The following is a 19,317-nucleotide window of genomic DNA, read 5'->3' as shown; positions in this document are numbered from 1 at the left end:
CAACCATAAAAATGTCATTTAACAAAAAGCAAGATTTCAATACAAAAGAAGACCAAGGCCCTATTTTGTTTTTCTTGGATCTTTGGGCGTGTTTGAGACCATTCAAATTTCAGACTCCCATCAACTTCAGTTAAATCTCCGTAACCCACAAGTATTTAAAATGTCTGTTGTATATTTAAATGGGTGCTTGGCCTTGAGTAATGACAGATTACAACGGGCTGATGCCCATTGTTGGGCAACCGTAATTGAATGTTGTCAACCCATTTATTACATTCCTAACACTCGTGATGTGAAGCAACACACCGTTGAAAGCACTGGAGCAAGATTCACTTCATTGATCACCTTTGTCACCTCCTCAAAAAACTCACACAAGTTAATAAAATACGACCTGTCATGTACAAATCCGTGCTGACTGTTCCTAATTAACCCATTCTCTTACAAATGGGATTAAATCAAATGACAGACAGAATGTCCTATCTGCCCTGCTAACAAACAAATATCCTGTCACTAGGGCTCCCTTTGACTTTTCCTTTCCCTGCTATAAAAGAGCTAAATCTGATGACACAGATACAGTTCCTGATTCCCTTAGTCTCTCACCTTTATTTTGCCTTCTCCACTTGCTCACCTCTTTTCCCTTCCACCACTTCTCTTTGTTTTCCCACTTTCTCATTATGAACATTTTTCATCACCAAGCAGTCTGTATTCCTACATTAACCAAACTTTCTTCCTTGAGTCACACAGCCTACATGCCCATTGTCCTTTACCAGCATGTTCAGATTCCTCTGAATCCAAGAAACATTCTCCTACCACTTTGCCGTATCTATTCACTGAGTAGCAACACTCTTCAGTAGCTGGGAGAGTGCTATTTACACTACCAATGCCATTTTGAAACCCAGTGTGACATTGCATTTGCATGATTAAATGGTGGCATTGTGAGAACTTGCAATCATTCATGAGGCTCAAACTAAGGTTCCTTTTCGAGCAATGCTTTAATTGGCTATTTTAAGATACACGACAAGACTCTACTGATGAATGAATGATGGTTGACAATATTTTCCATCAATATGTCTCGAGTTGGTCTAACTATTGTGTGTTGACATGCTTATCACTTCACTAATGTTCACCCATTCCTATTATTCAGGGGTGCTATTGAGAGAAAAACGTAGTGAATAAGAGGCGGAATTCCAAATAAGAAGTTCAGACATCATATTTTGAAGGATGAGTTTTAGTTCCATTTAATTTATTGCCACTTGTAACGAGGTACAGTGAAAGCTTTTGCTGCGTGTTAACCAGTTAGCCAAAAGACAATGCATGATTACAATCGATCCATTTACAGTGTTTTGATACATGATAAGAGAATAATGTTTAGTGCAAGGTAAAGCCAGCAAAGTCCGATCAAGGATAGTCCGAGGGTCACCAGAGAGGTAGATAGTAGTTCAGCACTGCTCTCTTGTTGTGGTAGGATGTTTCAGTTGCCCGAAAACAGCTGGGAAAAAACTGACCCTGAATCTGGTGATATGCGTTTTCACACTTCTATACCTTTTGCCTGATAGGAGAGGGGAGGGTGCGACTCATCCTTGATTATACTGCTGGCCTTGCTGAGGCAGCATGAGGTATAAATGGAGTCAATGGAAGGAAGGTTGGTTTGTGTGATGGTCTGGGCTGCGTCCACAATTCGCTGCAAGTAAGAGATATTGGACACTTTAGTGTCTGTTTTTAATCACTGTAGTCCTCATATACAAAAATCTGCTGTGATATGTGAGTACACCAGATGAGTTGTCCATTTATTAAATATGTTTGCAAGGTTGTGGCATTAACAACATGCAGGTTGATTTAGTAGCATGATTATTTCTTCAAACTGTTTGTTTAGGAGCTTTCTTATGTCTGTCTGTTCTTTGGCTAGTGCGACAGTGTTACTTAGTTGATTTAAAAGCTGATGCTGAACTAATTTCTCCTGCAGTAGAGTGGCCTAGTAGGTTTTCCTCTGGAAATTGTGTATGACTAGGAGAAGGAAGCGAGACAATGGACAGCAGGATGTGACTGGAAAGTTTCTTCTGGTGCAGCCATACTCTAGCCAGGATGTGGCATCATTGTCTGCGCTCGTTGAGGTGATGCTGGCTCTCAATGGCTGGATCAAATGGATCCCGTGTCATGATAGTAAGCAACAGAGTAAGGGAGACACGAGGAACTGCAGATACTAGTTTACGAAAAAAGACACAAATTGCTGGAAGAGAGTTGTCTGGAAATGGATCTTGACTTCAAACGTCACCTCTACCTTTTCTCCAGAGTTACTGCAGTACCTTGTGCCTATCTTGGGGAGAAGACAAAGCCTGGCAAGTGTAGGTGGATACGGGTTTTAGGTTTAGTTTAGTTTAGTTTAGTTTAGTTTAGAGATAGTTTAGTTTAGAGATAGAGGCATAGAAAATAGATGCAGGAGTAGGCCATTCGGCACTTCGAGCCAGCACTGCCATTAAATATGAACATGGCTGACAATCCAAAATCAGTACCCGTTCCAGCTTGCTCCCCATATCCCTTGATTCCCTTAGCTCTAAGAGCTATATCTATCTCTCTAGAAAACATCCAGTGAATTGGCCTCCACTGCCTTCTTTGACGGAGAATTCCACAGATTCACAACTGTCTAGGTGAAAATGTTTTCCTCATCCCTTAATCTTACACTGTGACCCCTGGTTCTGGATGCCCCAAACATCGGGAACATTTTTCCTGCATCTAGACTGTCCAATCCTTTAAGAATTTTATACGTTTCTATAAGATATCCTCTCATCCTTCTAAATTCCAGTGAACATGAGCCCAGTTGATCCATTCTTTCATCGTATGTCAGTTCCGCCATCCCAGAAATTAACCTGGTGAACCTACGCTGCACTCCCTCAAAAGCAAGAAATTTCCTTCCTCAAATTAGGAGACCAAAACTGCACACAATACCCCGAGTGTGGTCTCACCAGGGCCCTGTACATCTGCAGTAGGACCTCCTTGCTCCTATACTCAAATCCTCTCATTATGAAGGCCAACATGCCATTTGCTTTCTTCACTGCCTGCTCTACCTGCATGCTTACTTTCAGTGGACACCCAAGTCTTGTTGCACCTCCCCTTTTCCTAAACTGACACAATTCAGATAATAATCTGTCTTCTTGTTCTTGCCCCCAAAGTGGATAACCTCACATTTATCTACATTTCACTTCTTCGTGGATTGTCACCTTGTCGTGGTGGAGAAGCTTGTGTGGACCTGAGATCCTGAGACCGATGCCATCTGGAGCTATGCTCCTGGTAGGTCAACCCACGGCAGTAAGGTCGAGGGGGAGGTCTCTGACAAAGAGCAATCCAACCAAGACCTCAAAGGTGGAACAGGCAGAGGACGATGGCTGGCCTTTGTGCAGCGTCACAGCGGCTGGGAAGGCGGATGAAGGCTGCAGCAGAAAAGGGTGTCCGGTTGTCTTGGATTCCATGCCACTGGATCCTGATCTGTTAAGGACCATTGGGTGGCTGTCTGTGCACCAGTCTCCCCGCGTTAAACAAAGTCACGCATAGGCGTCCTCCATATAGGGAATAGCACCCTGGAGACACCCATGGTCAGCCGTGACCGAAGGGGGTCTAAGGAGAAATCTGCATTACATTACACTGCATCAATTACACTGCATCTGCCATGCATCTGCCCACTCACCCAATCTATCCAAGTCACCCTGCAGCCTCATAGCATCCTCCTCGCAGCTCACCCTTCCACTCAGCTTTGTGTCATCCACAAACTTGAAGATGTTAGCATGGAAACAGGCCCCTCAGCCCACCGAATCTGCAAAGACCAATGATCACACCAGTTCTATCCTACACGCTGGGGACAATTTACAGAAACCAATTAACCTACAAACTGGCACATCTTTGAAATGAGGGAGCAGACAGGTGCACCCAGAGAAATCCCACACGATCACAGGAAAAACGTACAAACTCCGAACAGACAGAGGCTTTCTGGTGCTGTAAGGCAGCAACTCCAACGCTGCACCACTGTGCCAACCACAAGAGAGGTTTTATTGGGAAGATGACTGGAGTAAGTGACGAAGGCTAGAGGTGAAAAAGAGACAAATGATATCAGATAAGGAGAGAAGAGGAGTGAAATATAAAGCCAGAGGTGGGATATTACTGACAGGGCAAAATTGATCGAGTTAGATCCTTTCATGACAGCTTGAAAAGTCAAACCATTTCTTTTGCCAGAGGTTGAATATTGTCACATTATCCTGGTGCAATGGGCCAAAAATGATCAGACATAATGATATGTTTAAGAAATCACTGCAGATGCTGGAAAAATCAAAGGTAGACAAAAATGCTGGAGAAACTCAGCGGGTGAGGCAGCATCTATGGAGTGAAGGAATAGGTGATGTTTCGGGTCGAGACCCTTCATCAGAGCTGGGAAGGGGAGGGGAAGGAGGGAGAAAGCAAGGACTACCTGAAATTGGAGAAGTCAATGTTCATACCGCTGGGGTGTAAACTGCCCAAGCAAAATATAAGGTGCTGCTCCTCCAATTTGCGGTGGGACTCACTCTAGCCATGGAGGAGGCCCAGGACAGAAAGGTCAAATTCAGAATGGGAGGGTGAGTTGAAATGTTGGGCCACCGGGAGACCAGGTTGGTTAGTGCAAACCGAGCGGAGGTGTTGAGTGAAGCGATCACCAAGCCTACGCTTGGTCTCACCGATGTAGAGCAGCTGACACCTGGAGCAGCGGATGCAATAGATGATGTTGGAGGAGGTGCAGGTGAACCTCTGCCTCACCTGGAAAGACTGCTTGGGTCCTTGGATGGTGTCGAGGGGGGAGGTAAAGCGACAAGCGTAGCATTTCCTGCGGTTGCAAGGGAAAGTACCAGAGGAGGTGGTGGTTTGGGTGGGAAGGGACGAATTGACCAGGGAGTTATGGAGGGAGCGCTCTCTGCGGGAAGCCGAAAGGGGAGGAGATGGGAAGATGTGGCCAGTGGTGGTATCCCATTGGAGGTGGCGAAAATGTCGGAGGATTATCTGTTGTGTGTGATGGCTGGTAGGGTTAAAGGTGAGGACAAGTGGGACTCTGTCCTTTTTATGAGTGGGGGGGGGGGGGGGGGAGATAGGGATTAGAGCGGGGCTGCGGGATATAGAGGAGACCCTGGTGAGAGCCTCATCTATAGTCGAAGAGGGAAACCCCCGTTTCCTAAAAAATGAGAACATCTCCGATGCCCTGGTTTGGGACACCTCATCTTGGGTGCAGATGTGGCATAGACGGAGGAATTGGGAGTAGGGGATGGAATCCTTACAGGAAGCAGGGTGGGAAGAAGTGTAGTCTAGATAGCCATGGGAGTCAGTGGGTTTGTTGTAGATGTCAGTCAGTATTCTGTTACCTGCAATGGAGATAGTGAGGTCTAGAAACAGTAGGGAGATGTCGGAAATGATCTAGGTGAATTAGAGTGCCGGATAGAAGTTAGTGTTGAAATGGATGAAGTCAGTGAGTTCTGCATGGGTGCAGGAGGTGGCACCATTGCAGTCATCAATGTAGCAGAGGTAGAGTTCGGGGATAGGGCCACGGTACTCCTCGAACAAGGATTGTTCGACGTACCCTACAAAGAGGCATGCATAGCTTGGGCCCATAGCCCCCTTTGGATTTTGGAGCAAATGGGATGAGTCAAAGGAAATACATAATGATATGTTTCTACTCAAAAGAAAGCAGTGAAATAAGAATGGGCAACATTTCTGGTCATTCTATGGAATGCCTTTTTTCAATTGGTTCAAAAGGATCTTCCCTGTTCCAAATTATTCTGCAATAAGTTGTTCTAATCAAGTACACTGTGGATGCAGATTCAATGACTTGTATAAATGGGAAATGCATGATTGTAAGTCTGAACAGAAAGGGGAATGGGACATCTCTGTCTTTTGCTGTTTGGATGTAATGTCTCTAAATATTGTAATGAAGATTTTTCATTGTATCTGTACCTCACTGTACTTGTATTTATCCCAATAAAACTTGACCTGACTTGAGGACCCTATATATTTTGAGGAGCTTCTAAATTCCCTTTGCCTGTCATTTGCTAAAGTAGTAGTAAATAACCACAAACCCAAGAATGTACCAATAGTTCCCCCTTGTGGTTTGAACAGAATCAACATCCGTCACACTTGCTCCCTCAATCTTTTTAATGGGAAACAGAAAACAATGAAGGTGAAACAAATGAATATACTACTTAATATCACAGGAAATTACTTACTGGGCAAAGGGTTTGTATATAATGTCTTTACTCAGAAAGGTGCTGGAATGTGGAAATTGTTAACACATGGAATGACTGAGGTAAATGGCAAAAAGTTAAAAATTATACGAGGCAACAGAAATATTAAGAAGTGGGAGGAAGGTATTGTGGAACATAAAGACTGGCATGGAGCTATAGAACTCTGATTTGTTTTTATGTTCTTGACTACAAAGGACCATAAATGGATAGTACCTGACAATTGGGAACGGAGATTGCAATAGGTAACCAACCCATGCTTGTTGACTGAAGTGCAAGCCACAGTTCACTTTGTAATGTCTGGTCCATTACCTGATTGCTAGACTATTCATCCCATTGTATAACAGTAGCTCTCTACCAGGTACTAGTTCCACACCCCAGCCCACAAGGGAACCTGCCTAGGAATGTGACCAACATCACTTCCATATGTTAATCCAAACAGCATTCTTTATAGGTACCCTCACTGCAACAGAAAGAAGGTAGGCAGGCAGATAAAGGAGATTTGGTGGTTTCTAGGTCCCTGTGGAATCAAGGGACTGGAAAAAGCAATGTGAAAACCAAACCAAAGATTGTTCATATTATAAAGGTATATTCAAATTTATTGCATTTTGTAATACATTCAAATATATTAGTACATGGATCATCTGTGACTAAGTACATATAATATCGGTAAAGAAATAAAATTACATACATTTTGGTTTGCTTACAATACAATAGATGACAAATGATGGGGCTCAGTATCCTTTGTTCCACCACTTTGTTTCGATATTAAATCTCAGTTTTCAATGCTAGGCTGACAAAATGAATTTAGCCTTGTTTGCCTCCATAATACTTATTATTACTGAATAAAATAACTCACGAAAAATAAGCAGCACAATCCTTTCAAGTATCAGAATATAAATATTAAAGTTCTAAATAAATATTTAACATGACTGTCAAGTCACTTTTATTTCTATAGCACATTTATAAAACAATGCTCGTTGACCAAAGTGCTTTACATTGGTGGAGGTACTAAGGTTATACAACAGTGGTTCATAGATTAAATACATACATAAATACATACATATAGCCCTCTCTCAGAGGATGTCAAGAAAGGCTTGAGAGTAAAGATGAGTTTTAAGTCTCAAATTAAAAGAGTCGATGGAGGGGGCAGTTCTGATGGGAAGAGGGATGCTGTTCCACAGTCTAGGAGCTGCAACCGCATAGGCGCGGTCGCCCCTGACCTTATGCCGAGACCACGGGATGTTCAGTAACCAGAAGTCGGCCGATCTGAGGGACCTGGAGGTGGTGTGGTGGGTAAGCAGACTTTTGATGTAGGTGGGGGCAAGCCCGTTAAGGGCTTGGTAAACATAAAGAAGGATCTTGACATTTATTTGGAACCGCACAGGGAGCCAGTGGAGAGAGGCCAGAATCGGGGTGATGTGGTCCCTTTTTCGGGTGCCCGTCAGGAGTCTCGCTGCGGCGTTTTGGACCAGTTGCAGGCGGGACAGGGAGGATTGGCTGATTCCAGTGTAAAGGGAGTTGCAGTAATCGAGGCGGGAGGAGAAAAATGTGTGGATGATCTTTTCAAGTCACAATGAGAAAATAAAAGTACAATAAAAAATGATAAATAGGTAAAGGAATAATACAGGATTATTCACTTTAAGAATAAGGGGTAGGCCATTTAGGACTGAAATGAGGAAAAAAGTTTTTACCATATTATAAAGGTATATACAAATTTATTGCATTTTATAATACATTCAAATATATTAGAACATGGATCATCTGACTACGTACATATAATCTGTGAATCTGTGGAATTCCCTGCCACAGAAGGCAGTGGAGGCCAATTCACTGGATGTTTTCAAGAGAGAGTTAGATTTAGCTCTTAGGGCTAAGGGAATCAAGTGATATAGGGTAAAAGCTGGAATGGGATACTGATTTTGGATGAAAAGCCATGATCATATTGAATGGTGGTGCTGGCTCGAAGGGATGAATGGCCTACTCCTGCAACTATTTTCTGTTTCTATGTTTCTATTCAAACAGTTATGATGTAAACAAGATTGTATTCTTTTTTCAACACAACACTAAAGTAAAACACTGATAATTTGGTATCCATGTTTTCAGATCTCCTGATGATTCAACTTCAGGATCACTCATCGTTACACTAAACCTGGTTATCCATTTGAAACAGATGAGCTGAACTCACCAGAACTCTTTTTCTCACATTAAACTTATTATATTCACTGGAAAAATGTGTTGGGTTCAAAAGAAAATGTGAAATGAAATTGCGTTGGGTTATTAGTAGGGGTAACTTTGTAATAATTCAGAAAATCTGCGGGTCCACCCCACCAATATTCCAAGGATGCCAGATTATCAGTTTTTAATTTATGTCGTACAAGTAGGCTACACGGCGAGGCATTTTAAATTATATTCTGGTTTGTTGTTCGATTTTATACTAGTGCAGACCCAATAAATCGCCTCTTGCAAAGATGCTCGAATTAGATTATTTGACACAGCTTGATAAGTCGAGGAATTTAACATCCCAACAGTGAATTGATTCTTTGTATTGCAAAGACACGTTGCTCACTTGGGTTGAAGATGAACTGAGATGATTTAGAGAAGAAGTAAATATATCCTGCAAAACATATAAAAGATAACATTCAAGTGAGGTCACACAATCAGTTTCAAACAATGTTCTCCAGATATGCATTTGTATTTCTGCATTCACATTTTTAACAGTTTTTAGCAAAATATATTTTGGTCCTGATGCATCTTAGAAAATCTGTATAAGTTATGAAAGTTACTAACTGAAACAGTGCAATGCTTGAATTTGAAGGTGACATCAAAGTAGGAGGGGCAATTAAATCAGCAGAGATTAATCAGAAATGGCAAGTAAATGTGGAGGGTTTCACCTGAGCCATGATGTTAAGAAACACCAAAGAAGTGACATGAATGGCTATTTGTTTAAGATGCTGGAAAAATCGAAGGTAGACAATAATGCTGGAGAAACTCAGCGGGTGCTATTTGCATCATTTTTCTCGGAAACTGTCACCTATCCATATTGTCCCAAGATGCTGCCTGACCCGCGAAGTTACTCCAGTACTTTGTGCCTTTTTTTGTAAACCAGCAACTGCAGTTCCTTGTATCTACCTATATGAATATATGACATGTTTGCCCATAAATCAGAATCCAATTGAATTGCACTGACCCCAATACTGCTCTGCTTAAGTCACATCACTGTATAGACCAGGGGTTAATCTGGAAGTTTAAAGATCATCAGATTAATTAAGTGATGTTGAAGAAGCTGAGTGCAATGTTTCTTTAACTAAAAATATTGATCTGTGAACATTTGAATTAAATGTAGATGTAGGTGCCTGGTTCATCATTTCACCACTTTGACAGGTGTAGATTTTCATTGCAGAGGTGGTCAAATGCAGCTTTTGTAACTGAAATTTAAAAAAACACCAACACTTCAAAATCTCAATGTATGAAAATAATATTTGTGTCTAAATTTACCATTATGTTCAACTGCTGCATCCAGCTTGGAAGGGACTCCTGGCCAGTCATCCACCATCCGTCGTGGGTAACCTTCATCCATCCTCTGTTTCACTTCATCATAGCTAAAAGACAAAAAGATAAGTGAAGGGATGGACTATCAAACAAAACATCTAGACACTGGACTCTACATAATCTTGAAAAACAAAAATCACAGAATTGACCTACATAACAGGTGTGTAACAATAGTAACAATAGCCAAAAACAGGTGCCAGGTAATGCTACATTCAGGCTAAAGTATTTGCATAAATGTTTTTTTATACAACAAACCATTACCTCCAGTACTGGCCTCTTGCAAAGAATAATGTCTTTGAAGTCTTCTCAATATGAACAGTGGCATCTATTTTCCTGATGTATTTTGGAATACCAAATTTGTAGATGGACTTTGGATATCCCGGCATGATGTTGTAGCCGTCGATGGCCCAGTATTTCATTCCTATTGGATTACAGGACACATGTTGGTATCTGCATATCAGCAAACGTTTTTCCTTTTAAATAACTCCTCCAGAGGGCAGCTTCTCATTAGGATGGAAGACAGTCACCAGTTCCCAAGCCTCCCCTGACTGTGTGCTCTCTCGCTGATGGCTTTTTGCAAATCAGGCAATTCTGCAAAAGTACTTATGATGCCTCTGTCTATTGATAGTTCACTGTCCTTAACACTGTCCTCAGTAAGGAAAAGAAACAGGGCTCACCTTTAATAACAATGAGTAAACCATTTTTCTGATTTTCGTACGCAGCATGAATCCTGGCAGGAAGCTTTGGCCAAAATGATTTAATTAAAACAAGCTCACTAGTAGATTGATGTGGATATCTCCTCCAGAAAAACCTAGTAAAATAACAAAAAATGATAAGAATGTGTAAGTAGCCCAAATGAGAAATACAACATTGGCATGTTCCTCCATATATGTTATATTTGACTGTCTATTTAACACAACATCGACAAATAATTTCAAATAATATATTATTTTAACTACTTGACATACTGATATTAAAACTGGTAAGTGATGCATTCCATGAATGAATATCATTTCTACATTACAAAATCAAATACAGTTAAAAAACATTTCCCTGGGTGCAGAGGTCTCTGAGAAGTAGTCAGGTTATAGAAGCCTGTCATTTCCCCCTGTCCCCATTCACTGCCCCAGGATAATAAGGCTGGACCGGTTTTCATTGCTTCTTCTGTTGAGCATAAGAAGAACTGGAACAGAAGCGGCCCGTACTGTCCATCAACCTACTTTACCCTGATTTGAATCAGCACCTACTTCCACAAAATAGTTATTGACTAGTCTAACTAGTTACTGACTCAAGATATGAGGTGGAGTAGACACCCCAATCAGCATCAATGGTACCAAAATGGAAATGGGCAACAGCTTCAAGTTCCTATGCATAAATGTCACTGACAATTTGTCCTGGATCAACCACCCACATTGAAGCTACGGTCAAGAAAGCACACCAATGCTTTTATTCTCCAAATGACAAAGAAAGGTCATGGACACTTCCCGGATTCTACAGTTGCACCTTAGAAAGCATCCTGTTAGGATGCATCACAGCTAGGTTTGGCAACTGCTCTGCCCAAAACGGCAAGAAATTAAAGACAGTCGTGGATGTAGCCCAGTCCATCGCACAGATCAGTCTCCCCACTTCGACTTCACCTACATTTCACACTGCCTTGAGAAAATTTCCTTTTCACCCCATCATTCCCTCTATTCCCCTCTCCCATCAGGCAGAAGATACATAAGTCTGAAAGCATACACCACCAGATTTAGGAACAGCTTCTTCCTCATTTTCATCAGACTACTGAACAGATCTTGTATAAGGCAGGGTGCAGTCCTATATTAATGTTATTAAAAGCACTGTTCTCAGATATTTTGCAAATTTCATACCGGTCCTTAAAATATAATGTTTCTCCACGAAGACCAGCAACAGCATCAAAATACAAGTAAGGATCACAGACATCAGGCGTTTCTGCTGGTGGTGGATGCACCTCATTTGATGAACCTTGTGAAAAGTAAATAAACATATTGTAAATAATGTGGAATATGCAGGTACAGCAGGCAGTGAAGAAAGCATGGGAAACAATAGTCAACAGCTTATGTAGTACTGAATAACATCATTAAATCAGGGAAGTATAATTGTAAAACACACTGGTTTATTGCTTCCAATCTTGATTAACTGGATTAATGGACATTTGGGTTTATACAAGTACCCATGCTATCATCTCTTGGCCATTTGAGATACTCCTCCTTTATTACAAGAGTGTGCATGATTGTGTCCTTCTACTTAATAGCACAATTAACTTTGATGTCCACAATTACAAAGACCACTCATCACCAGGTCAGTTCAATAAACTGTAGATATAAGGGTTTCGGTCCGAAACGTCGCCTATTTCCTTCGCTCCATAGATGCTGCTGCACCCGCTGAGTTTCCCCAGCAATTTTGTGTACCTGTAGATATTTCTTCCTGAGCTCCGTTACGCAATCTACGTAGCTGATAAAGGTACAAACACTGAAACTTCCGAATGTTCTAATTTACATTTAATTCAAAGGCCCAATAGATAAAGGTGAGACACAACACATTCAAACTTTAAAATGTTATTTTATGGCAATTTTTTGTATTCTGGACAAACAACTATCAAAGCATATTCATTACACTGGCAGTGTACCAGAAGCTTTTCACTGTACCTCGTACACGTGACAATAAACAAAACTAAACAGTGCTTAAACTATCTGCATCATCATTGATTACTAAGGCAGGAATAGTTCAGCATTTATTTGATACTTAAACTTACCATATAGAGCTTGGATTCCATTAACGTCATCACGTGCGAGACGGAACCGTTTCATCGATGTGTATACGTACATTGGGTACATCAATGCACCGGGATCTTGAGAGTGAGCCAGTCCCAATGCATGGCCAAATTCATGGGCAGCCACAATAAAAAGATTGTACCCTAAGGTAAAAGGATTACAAGATGGCAAATTTAAAACCCTCTCTGATGGATATTTTAAATGATTATCAACCAATGTCCCAACAATGAAGTATTAACAGCATGGAATTTAGCAGTAATAAGTTTCATAGAATCTTTATTTTTTTCCTCAGACATGCTGAAAATGTGTATTAATACATTTTATCTGTTAATAGGTATGTTCCAAAACGTACCTGAAGCGTCGCTGAAAATCTGTCCCAGCCCGTGTGCGCGATTTTGGCGCCGTTTAGAGGGGGGCGGGTTTAAAACGCGATTTTCCCTAGGATGTTCAAATCGAGGTTTTTCAGCCTAGTTAAATATTAGTGAAAAATCGCTGGAAGATTCCCTCGCTTGAGCTATTATTAGTTTTAAGGGCTTTATTAAATTGTTATAGTAGGTTAAAAATTAACCTCTAAACCCCCGACCGCCGGCAAACGGCCGGATCTCATACAGGGGAAAACGGAAGGTAGGCTGTTTATTTTTATGTTAAAAAGGGCTTCTTAAGATCCCTTTATACAAAGTTTAATATTGCGAGCAGCTAATTTTGGGCCCATTATATCCCGCAGTATTTTTCTGGGCATTTGAGGGCACAAATCTAGCGCAATGTGAACGTTCTAAACCAGCACGTTCACAGGATCCCACTAGAAAGCTGATTTAAATGGACTTTAATTTACAGCTATTAAACACTAAATTCCTTCCATTTGGCCTATAAATTAATGTAAATGAGATTTAAAAATCATGTTTTATTGTGAATTATTTGTGAATATTATTTAGACACTTAAGCTATTTAAAAACGTTAATCATTTATTAAGAAATGGATAGATGTTTAGATCTAGTAATTGAAGTTTGAAATTAGCTCCAATTAGGTAACTACCTAATTATATGCTTTAATTTCAGGTCATCCAAGTAAGATTATTTTATATTTGTTTCAGAATGCTTCAATCTATGATAACTGAAAATTTCATTCAGTTCTCTTAATTTTTAAGAAAGTTATGGGCTTTTGACTGTCCACGATCACAGCTTTTTTGTTATGTCCATAGAAAATCAATAGGGAACAAGATGCTAATTTCCGAGTATGAAAATGGCCATAACCTTTTAAATACTTGAGATATGAAAGTGAATTAGGTGTCAAATTAAACTTATTTTTATGCTTTATCTGATGGGATAAATTGCAGACTTGATTTTTAAAATCTCAAAATGTTGTAACATTGCTACTGTTAATGGGTTGAATTAGTATGTTCATGGTGAGGAGCTTTAACAACTTACAATCTAATTATATTTCAGAGCGACGATGAATAAAATGATTCTTTGTAATTAAATCTCCACCAGAAAAAAAAATAATTTACATCAAGAATTCCAAGGAAAATATTTTTTTAAAGATTAATTTTGCTAGCTAACAACTTAGCTGCACTTTTACAGAAAAAAACCTTATTGGTCAAAGCTCATTTTTACCAATGATTATTATGTTAATAATATTAGTCAATTGTTTTACCATTTGATCCCATTGTCCATTCTTCATCTTCATCAAAGTGAGCGTCCCCTCCAATACCTTCACCTGGAGGAAAAGCATGGGCCAGTATGCTATTTGGTCCATCAAATGGATAATTGTCTCCATGTTCTGGAAATAATGCAAAAAAATGCATGAAAAAACAATTTTGGAAGCTGTGAATGGCTTACTGTATGCAAAGTGTTAGAAATGATGGGTTAAACAAATTAAAAAAAAATAACAACTTCTCCCATTATCTCCCCACCAATCACATAAGGATATGTTTTAAACACATGAAAATCCTCGCAGCAAGCTTCCTGTTCCATAGGAAGTGAGACCTCTTGACCATGCTGCGCATGACCTACCGGAACCATCAGGGCATCTCACTGGAGATCTCAATCTTAAGGTCACTGCAATATTCAGTAACATAAAACTATTTTTGTGTGTGTGGAGGGTTGTGAACATGAATATCAATAGGAGTCCATTAATCCAGAAAGCCCTATACTAAAGAGCCTGTCCCACTTAGGCGATTTTTTGGGCGACTACAGGCGACTTCAGCAAAATTTTCAACATGTTGAAAATTTTTCAGCGAGAGTGGCGATAATTTTTGCTGTCGTAGGTGCTGTCGTCGGTTGTCGCCGGGTGTCGTAGCTGATTTCCATTAAAACTAGTCCCTGGCAGTCGCCTAAAGAGTCGCCTAAGTGGGACAGGCCCTTTATGGAGTCAGAGGGGAAATTCCTGCTATTCTTGACCCTATGGAAATCAATTTTAAAGCCTTTTGTGTCCCTAGAAAAAACTGGATGGGGCATATTTGGATGGCTCTCCTTATTTCTCCCTAAAAACTATGTTGTATATGTTGTATGTTGTACATATGCAACAGATTGTATATGAACATAATATACATATTATGACCAATGCCACATTAAGAAGTCGATGGCAGGAGTACTGGTGTGAAATGGTCAGTCATTGTCTTCCGCTACCTGGTGCTCAGGTTGCAGAATTAAGTTCTGCTTCTCTGTCTCCTGTCTTGTTGCACTGTCACCAGCTGCTCTCTGGTGCACCACAGCTGAACTTCATACATAATCATGAGAGGTACCAACAGACCATTGACTATTTAGCACAAAGGTACACAAAATTGCTGGGGAAACTCAGCGGGTGCAGCAGCATCTATGGGGCGAAGGAAATAGGCGACGTTTCGGGCCGAAACCCTTCTTCAGACTATTTAGCACAGTTGGTTTGAGGAGAAATGAGAAGCACTGGTTCCATTTTACTCTTATTTTAAGCTAATGGACAAACTGTTACAATGCAAGAGACATTTGCGTCCTTAGCCCCAGTCTGTAATTGAATATAGGATCCTACAGGGCAGTATTTCTGGAGTGCGGAACCCATCTCATCTTTAACAATACAGAGTAAATGGGAAATTTGTACCACCAAATAAATAATCAGATATACATTTTAATTGATTGATGTATAGAATTTGGACACCACCTGAACTGAGGAGATAATTAAGAGCCAACTGCATTAGTGGGTCTGGAGTCACATACAAATCAAACTAGGTAAGGACACCAATATTCATTCCCTAAAGAGCATTCATGAACATTGTATTTTTCTAACAAGCAGTAGTTTCATGCATACTATTTCTAAGACAAGCTTTTTAAAAGTTTCACATTAATTGCATTGTCGTGATTCAATTTCTCGAACTGACATGATGAGATTTAAAGTTACATCTCGAGACCAATGGCCCAGAATGGGGTCATCGACTGAGAGACATAAGTTTAAATCTATTAGTTTATGAATCAACCACTATTTACCACATATTATAAATAATAATAATGTCTGTGTTTCCTTCCACTATCATGATTATGAACAGTCTACGACTTGAAATATTCATTGGATCATGATACCTTTTGAAGCATTTTAATTATTTGCGTTGCTTGTGCATATTATATTTCCTCAAAAAAGTTTTATTAGTTTGGGCGGCACAATGGCATAGCGGCAGAGTTGCTGCCTTACAGCGCTTTAGACCCGGGATCGATCCTGCCTACGGATGCTGTCCGTACAAAGTTTGTACTTTCTCCCCTTGACCACGTGGGTTTTCTCCAGGTGCTTCTGTTTCCTCCCACACTCCAAAAATGTACAGGTGTTTGGGTTAATTTGTAAATTGGTCAAATTGTAAATTGTCCCTAGTGTGTAGGATAGTATTAGTATACGGTGATCGTTGGTCAGCAAGGGCTGAAGGCCCTGTTTCCTTGCTGTATCTCTAAAGACCAAGGTATTAAAAGTAAAGCCTAAAGGACTTTGGACATCAACATTTATACTAAAAAAGCAACAACTTAAAATAAATCTGTTCATACCTCTAGCCCCAAATGTGATCATGATATCAGCTTGTCCCTCATTAATTCTGCTGAATTCCAAAGGCGTGACGTCACTCCAAACCTTCAAAGCTTTCTCTATTGCCAGGTGCACCTCATCATGTGAAAGATCCGGCGTATAGTTTAGAATTCTTTAATAAAGAAAGCACAAAGTAAGAATTTGTACTGAATACAATTGATCAAACCTTACTGGAGTAGGACTTTTCTCAGCGTATAGTATGCCACCAGTTAAACTCATCCTGTTCTCTTCAACAAAGATTTCTTGTGCCACAAATTGTTGGAACCTTAAGCTGGGTTTGACAAATAGAGTATCTTAAGCCATAGGGAATATAAGGATATAACATCTATATTCTTCAACAACATGATTGAAAGATTGAAAAACAAACAGAAATAAAAGAGAAGGAGCATTAAATTGAATAATTAAACAAGCTCAAACAGGGGAAAGATGTAGAATTTTATTTTTTAAATGATTGAATTACAGAGATTGAAAAAGGACCTGAATTTTTTTTAAATCTCTGGATATAACATAAATTGTCATGAATAAAACTTCCGGAATGCCGCATGATCCTTTGAGTTACTCCAGCACTTTGTGTCTATCTTCGGTATATGCCAACATCTGCAATCCCTATCTACACAGTTTAAAATAATCCCTTTCTAAACATATTGAATGGCATTGCATTATTAACTATTTTGCCATTTGTAGATTATCTAAACATAATTACAAGTCCAATTATCTATAATAAGATCAATATTCAACTGGTACATTAATTCACAAGTTCTTTACAATTACAAGCAGACAAATGCCCCTGTCCCACTTAAGAAACCTGAACGGAAACCTCTGGAGACTTTGCGCCCCGCCGTGCGATTCCCGGAGGTTGCAGGTGGTTGCCGGAGGTTGCAGGTAGTGGAAGCAGGTAGGGGGACTGACAAAATACTCCGGGAACCTCCAGGAACCACATGGAAACCTTGGGTGGGGCGCAAAGTCTCCAGAGGTTTCCGTTCAGGTTTCCTAAGTGGGACAGGGGCATAAGGGTGTGATGCTGTTTGCACAATGAAAACTGTAAATCAATTTGAATCAATCAAAACATTCTGTAAATTTTCAGTTTAAGACTTCTCAGTTAATCACCTAAATTTATAAGATGAATGGAGTACCAATACAATTGTATACTGTTATCCTACTAACAGTGTTTAGCCCAACCAAACACTGAATTGTTGGTGAGATGTACTGTGCAGAAGTTTACCTGTATGTTAACTTATTCTGTTTCCATTTCAGTTTTCTTGGGAAGTGATTATATTCAGCAACGTCAGGAACTCCACATCGAGGCTTTTCCATGACTCCCAGAGTTTCAGCATCTAGAGAGCCAGTTACTCTGAGGCCAAAATATTCTTGCATTTTCCTAATCTTCTCTGATAATAAACCTGATGCTCTGTAGGTTTTGGACTTTCCCATGATTTGTGTTGAGTGATCTTCAAGCTTGTAGAATTGGTTCAGGTAAGTCTTCAAAACAAAAGTTTTAGCATTGTTAATGTTGCCTTTACCTCTTAGGAAAAATAAAATGTATTATACTAGAAAATGTATTTCACAGCATATTGTTACTTGCATTCTGTACAGTACCTCAGCCAACTGCCGATCCTTCTCATATTTCTCAGCTTCGAAAAGTCGCGGAATAGCAGAAGTACATGTTACATGAACTAAAGCAAATAAAACTGGAGACCAAAAATACTTCATCTTTCTCTTCTCAACTGAAGGATATTCAGGACACTTATGTTTCCTGGATTTTCCTTCTAGCTTTTATACTATGGTTTGTATAGTGCTCTGCTAATTACAGGATGATTCAGATGTGATTAAGAGCTAACCACAGCTGTATAACGGCTGGTTAAGGTCTGCCAGGATGTCTATTTAAGGACGTGCTTCCATTTCCTCATTCAATATTTGTAAATCTTCCATGTATTTTTGAGAATAAATAAGCCCAGTGGCCATTGAATGTTACATTTGAGTCAATCAAACATTTGTAAAATTTTGTTGTCAAAATGAACTTTCATCACAGCACCAACACAATGTAATTAATTGATAATCAAAACACATCAGGCACTGAAATTCTGAAATAAAATAGAAAGTGCAGGAATTACTCAGTGGAGAGAGAAATTGCTTTAATGTTTCAGGTATATGAGCATTCAGACTTTACCTCAACACTGGTCAATTACTTCCCTTGCATGCCACAGGGAGCGTAATCACATGAAAGTCGGCAACTTCCCCTTTCATAGAAACATAAAAGCATAGAAAAATAGGAGCAGGAGTAGGCCATTAGGCCCTTCGAGCCAGCACCACCATTCAATATGATCATGGCTGATCATCTAAAATCACTACCCTGTTCCTGCTGTTTCCCCATATCCCTTTATCCCTTTAGTCCTAAGAGCTAAATCTAACTCTCTCTTGAAAACATCCAGTCTAACTCTCTCTTGAAAACTTTCCCTTTCAGTGGCCTCAGCCCAGGTTTGTTGGGTGCAGCTGGATACCTGGATCCCCATGTGGTAGGAGGGCTTGGCCGAGTTGACTCATGGAGTTGGCCCAAGGGCATAGTGTTTCTTGTCCCTGATCCTTGACTCTCTCCAAATTGTATTGGACAGTTACTGCACATTTATCAGTTTCTAATCTTGAGATTAGATTTATTTCATTTATTCCTGAAGCTCTAGACTGGCCATGCTTCAGCTTTA

General features: G+C 40.1%; 1 protein-coding gene across 1 annotated transcript in view; it reads right to left on the bottom strand.

The window, feature by feature from the left end:
* Window positions 1–18,332, bottom strand: part of LOC116974702 (collagenase 3-like) — a 72,209-nt gene extending 53,877 nt beyond the window's left edge. The window contains exons 1-10 of the mRNA XM_033023423.1: window positions 18,218–18,332; window positions 17,844–18,100; window positions 16,585–16,733; window positions 14,237–14,362; window positions 12,568–12,729; window positions 11,663–11,777; window positions 10,472–10,605; window positions 10,056–10,215; window positions 9,741–9,844; window positions 8,762–8,859 (exon numbers count right to left, since the gene is read on the bottom strand). Coding sequence (XP_032879314.1) covers window positions 8,762–8,859; window positions 9,741–9,844; window positions 10,056–10,215; window positions 10,472–10,605; window positions 11,663–11,777; window positions 12,568–12,729; window positions 14,237–14,362; window positions 16,585–16,733; window positions 17,844–18,100; window positions 18,218–18,331 — 1,419 coding nt within the window. The 5' untranslated portion in view covers window position 18,332. The remainder of the gene's footprint in view (window positions 1–8,761; window positions 8,860–9,740; window positions 9,845–10,055; window positions 10,216–10,471; window positions 10,606–11,662; window positions 11,778–12,567; window positions 12,730–14,236; window positions 14,363–16,584; window positions 16,734–17,843; window positions 18,101–18,217) is intronic.
* Window positions 18,333–19,317: the final 985 nt, after the last annotated feature.

The sequence above is a fragment of the Amblyraja radiata genome, chromosome 6 (genome assembly GCF_010909765.2).
Source record: "Amblyraja radiata isolate CabotCenter1 chromosome 6, sAmbRad1.1.pri, whole genome shotgun sequence".
Taxonomy (NCBI): Eukaryota; Metazoa; Chordata; class Chondrichthyes; order Rajiformes; family Rajidae; genus Amblyraja; species Amblyraja radiata.
This window is presented reverse-complemented; position numbering and strand designations above follow the sequence as displayed.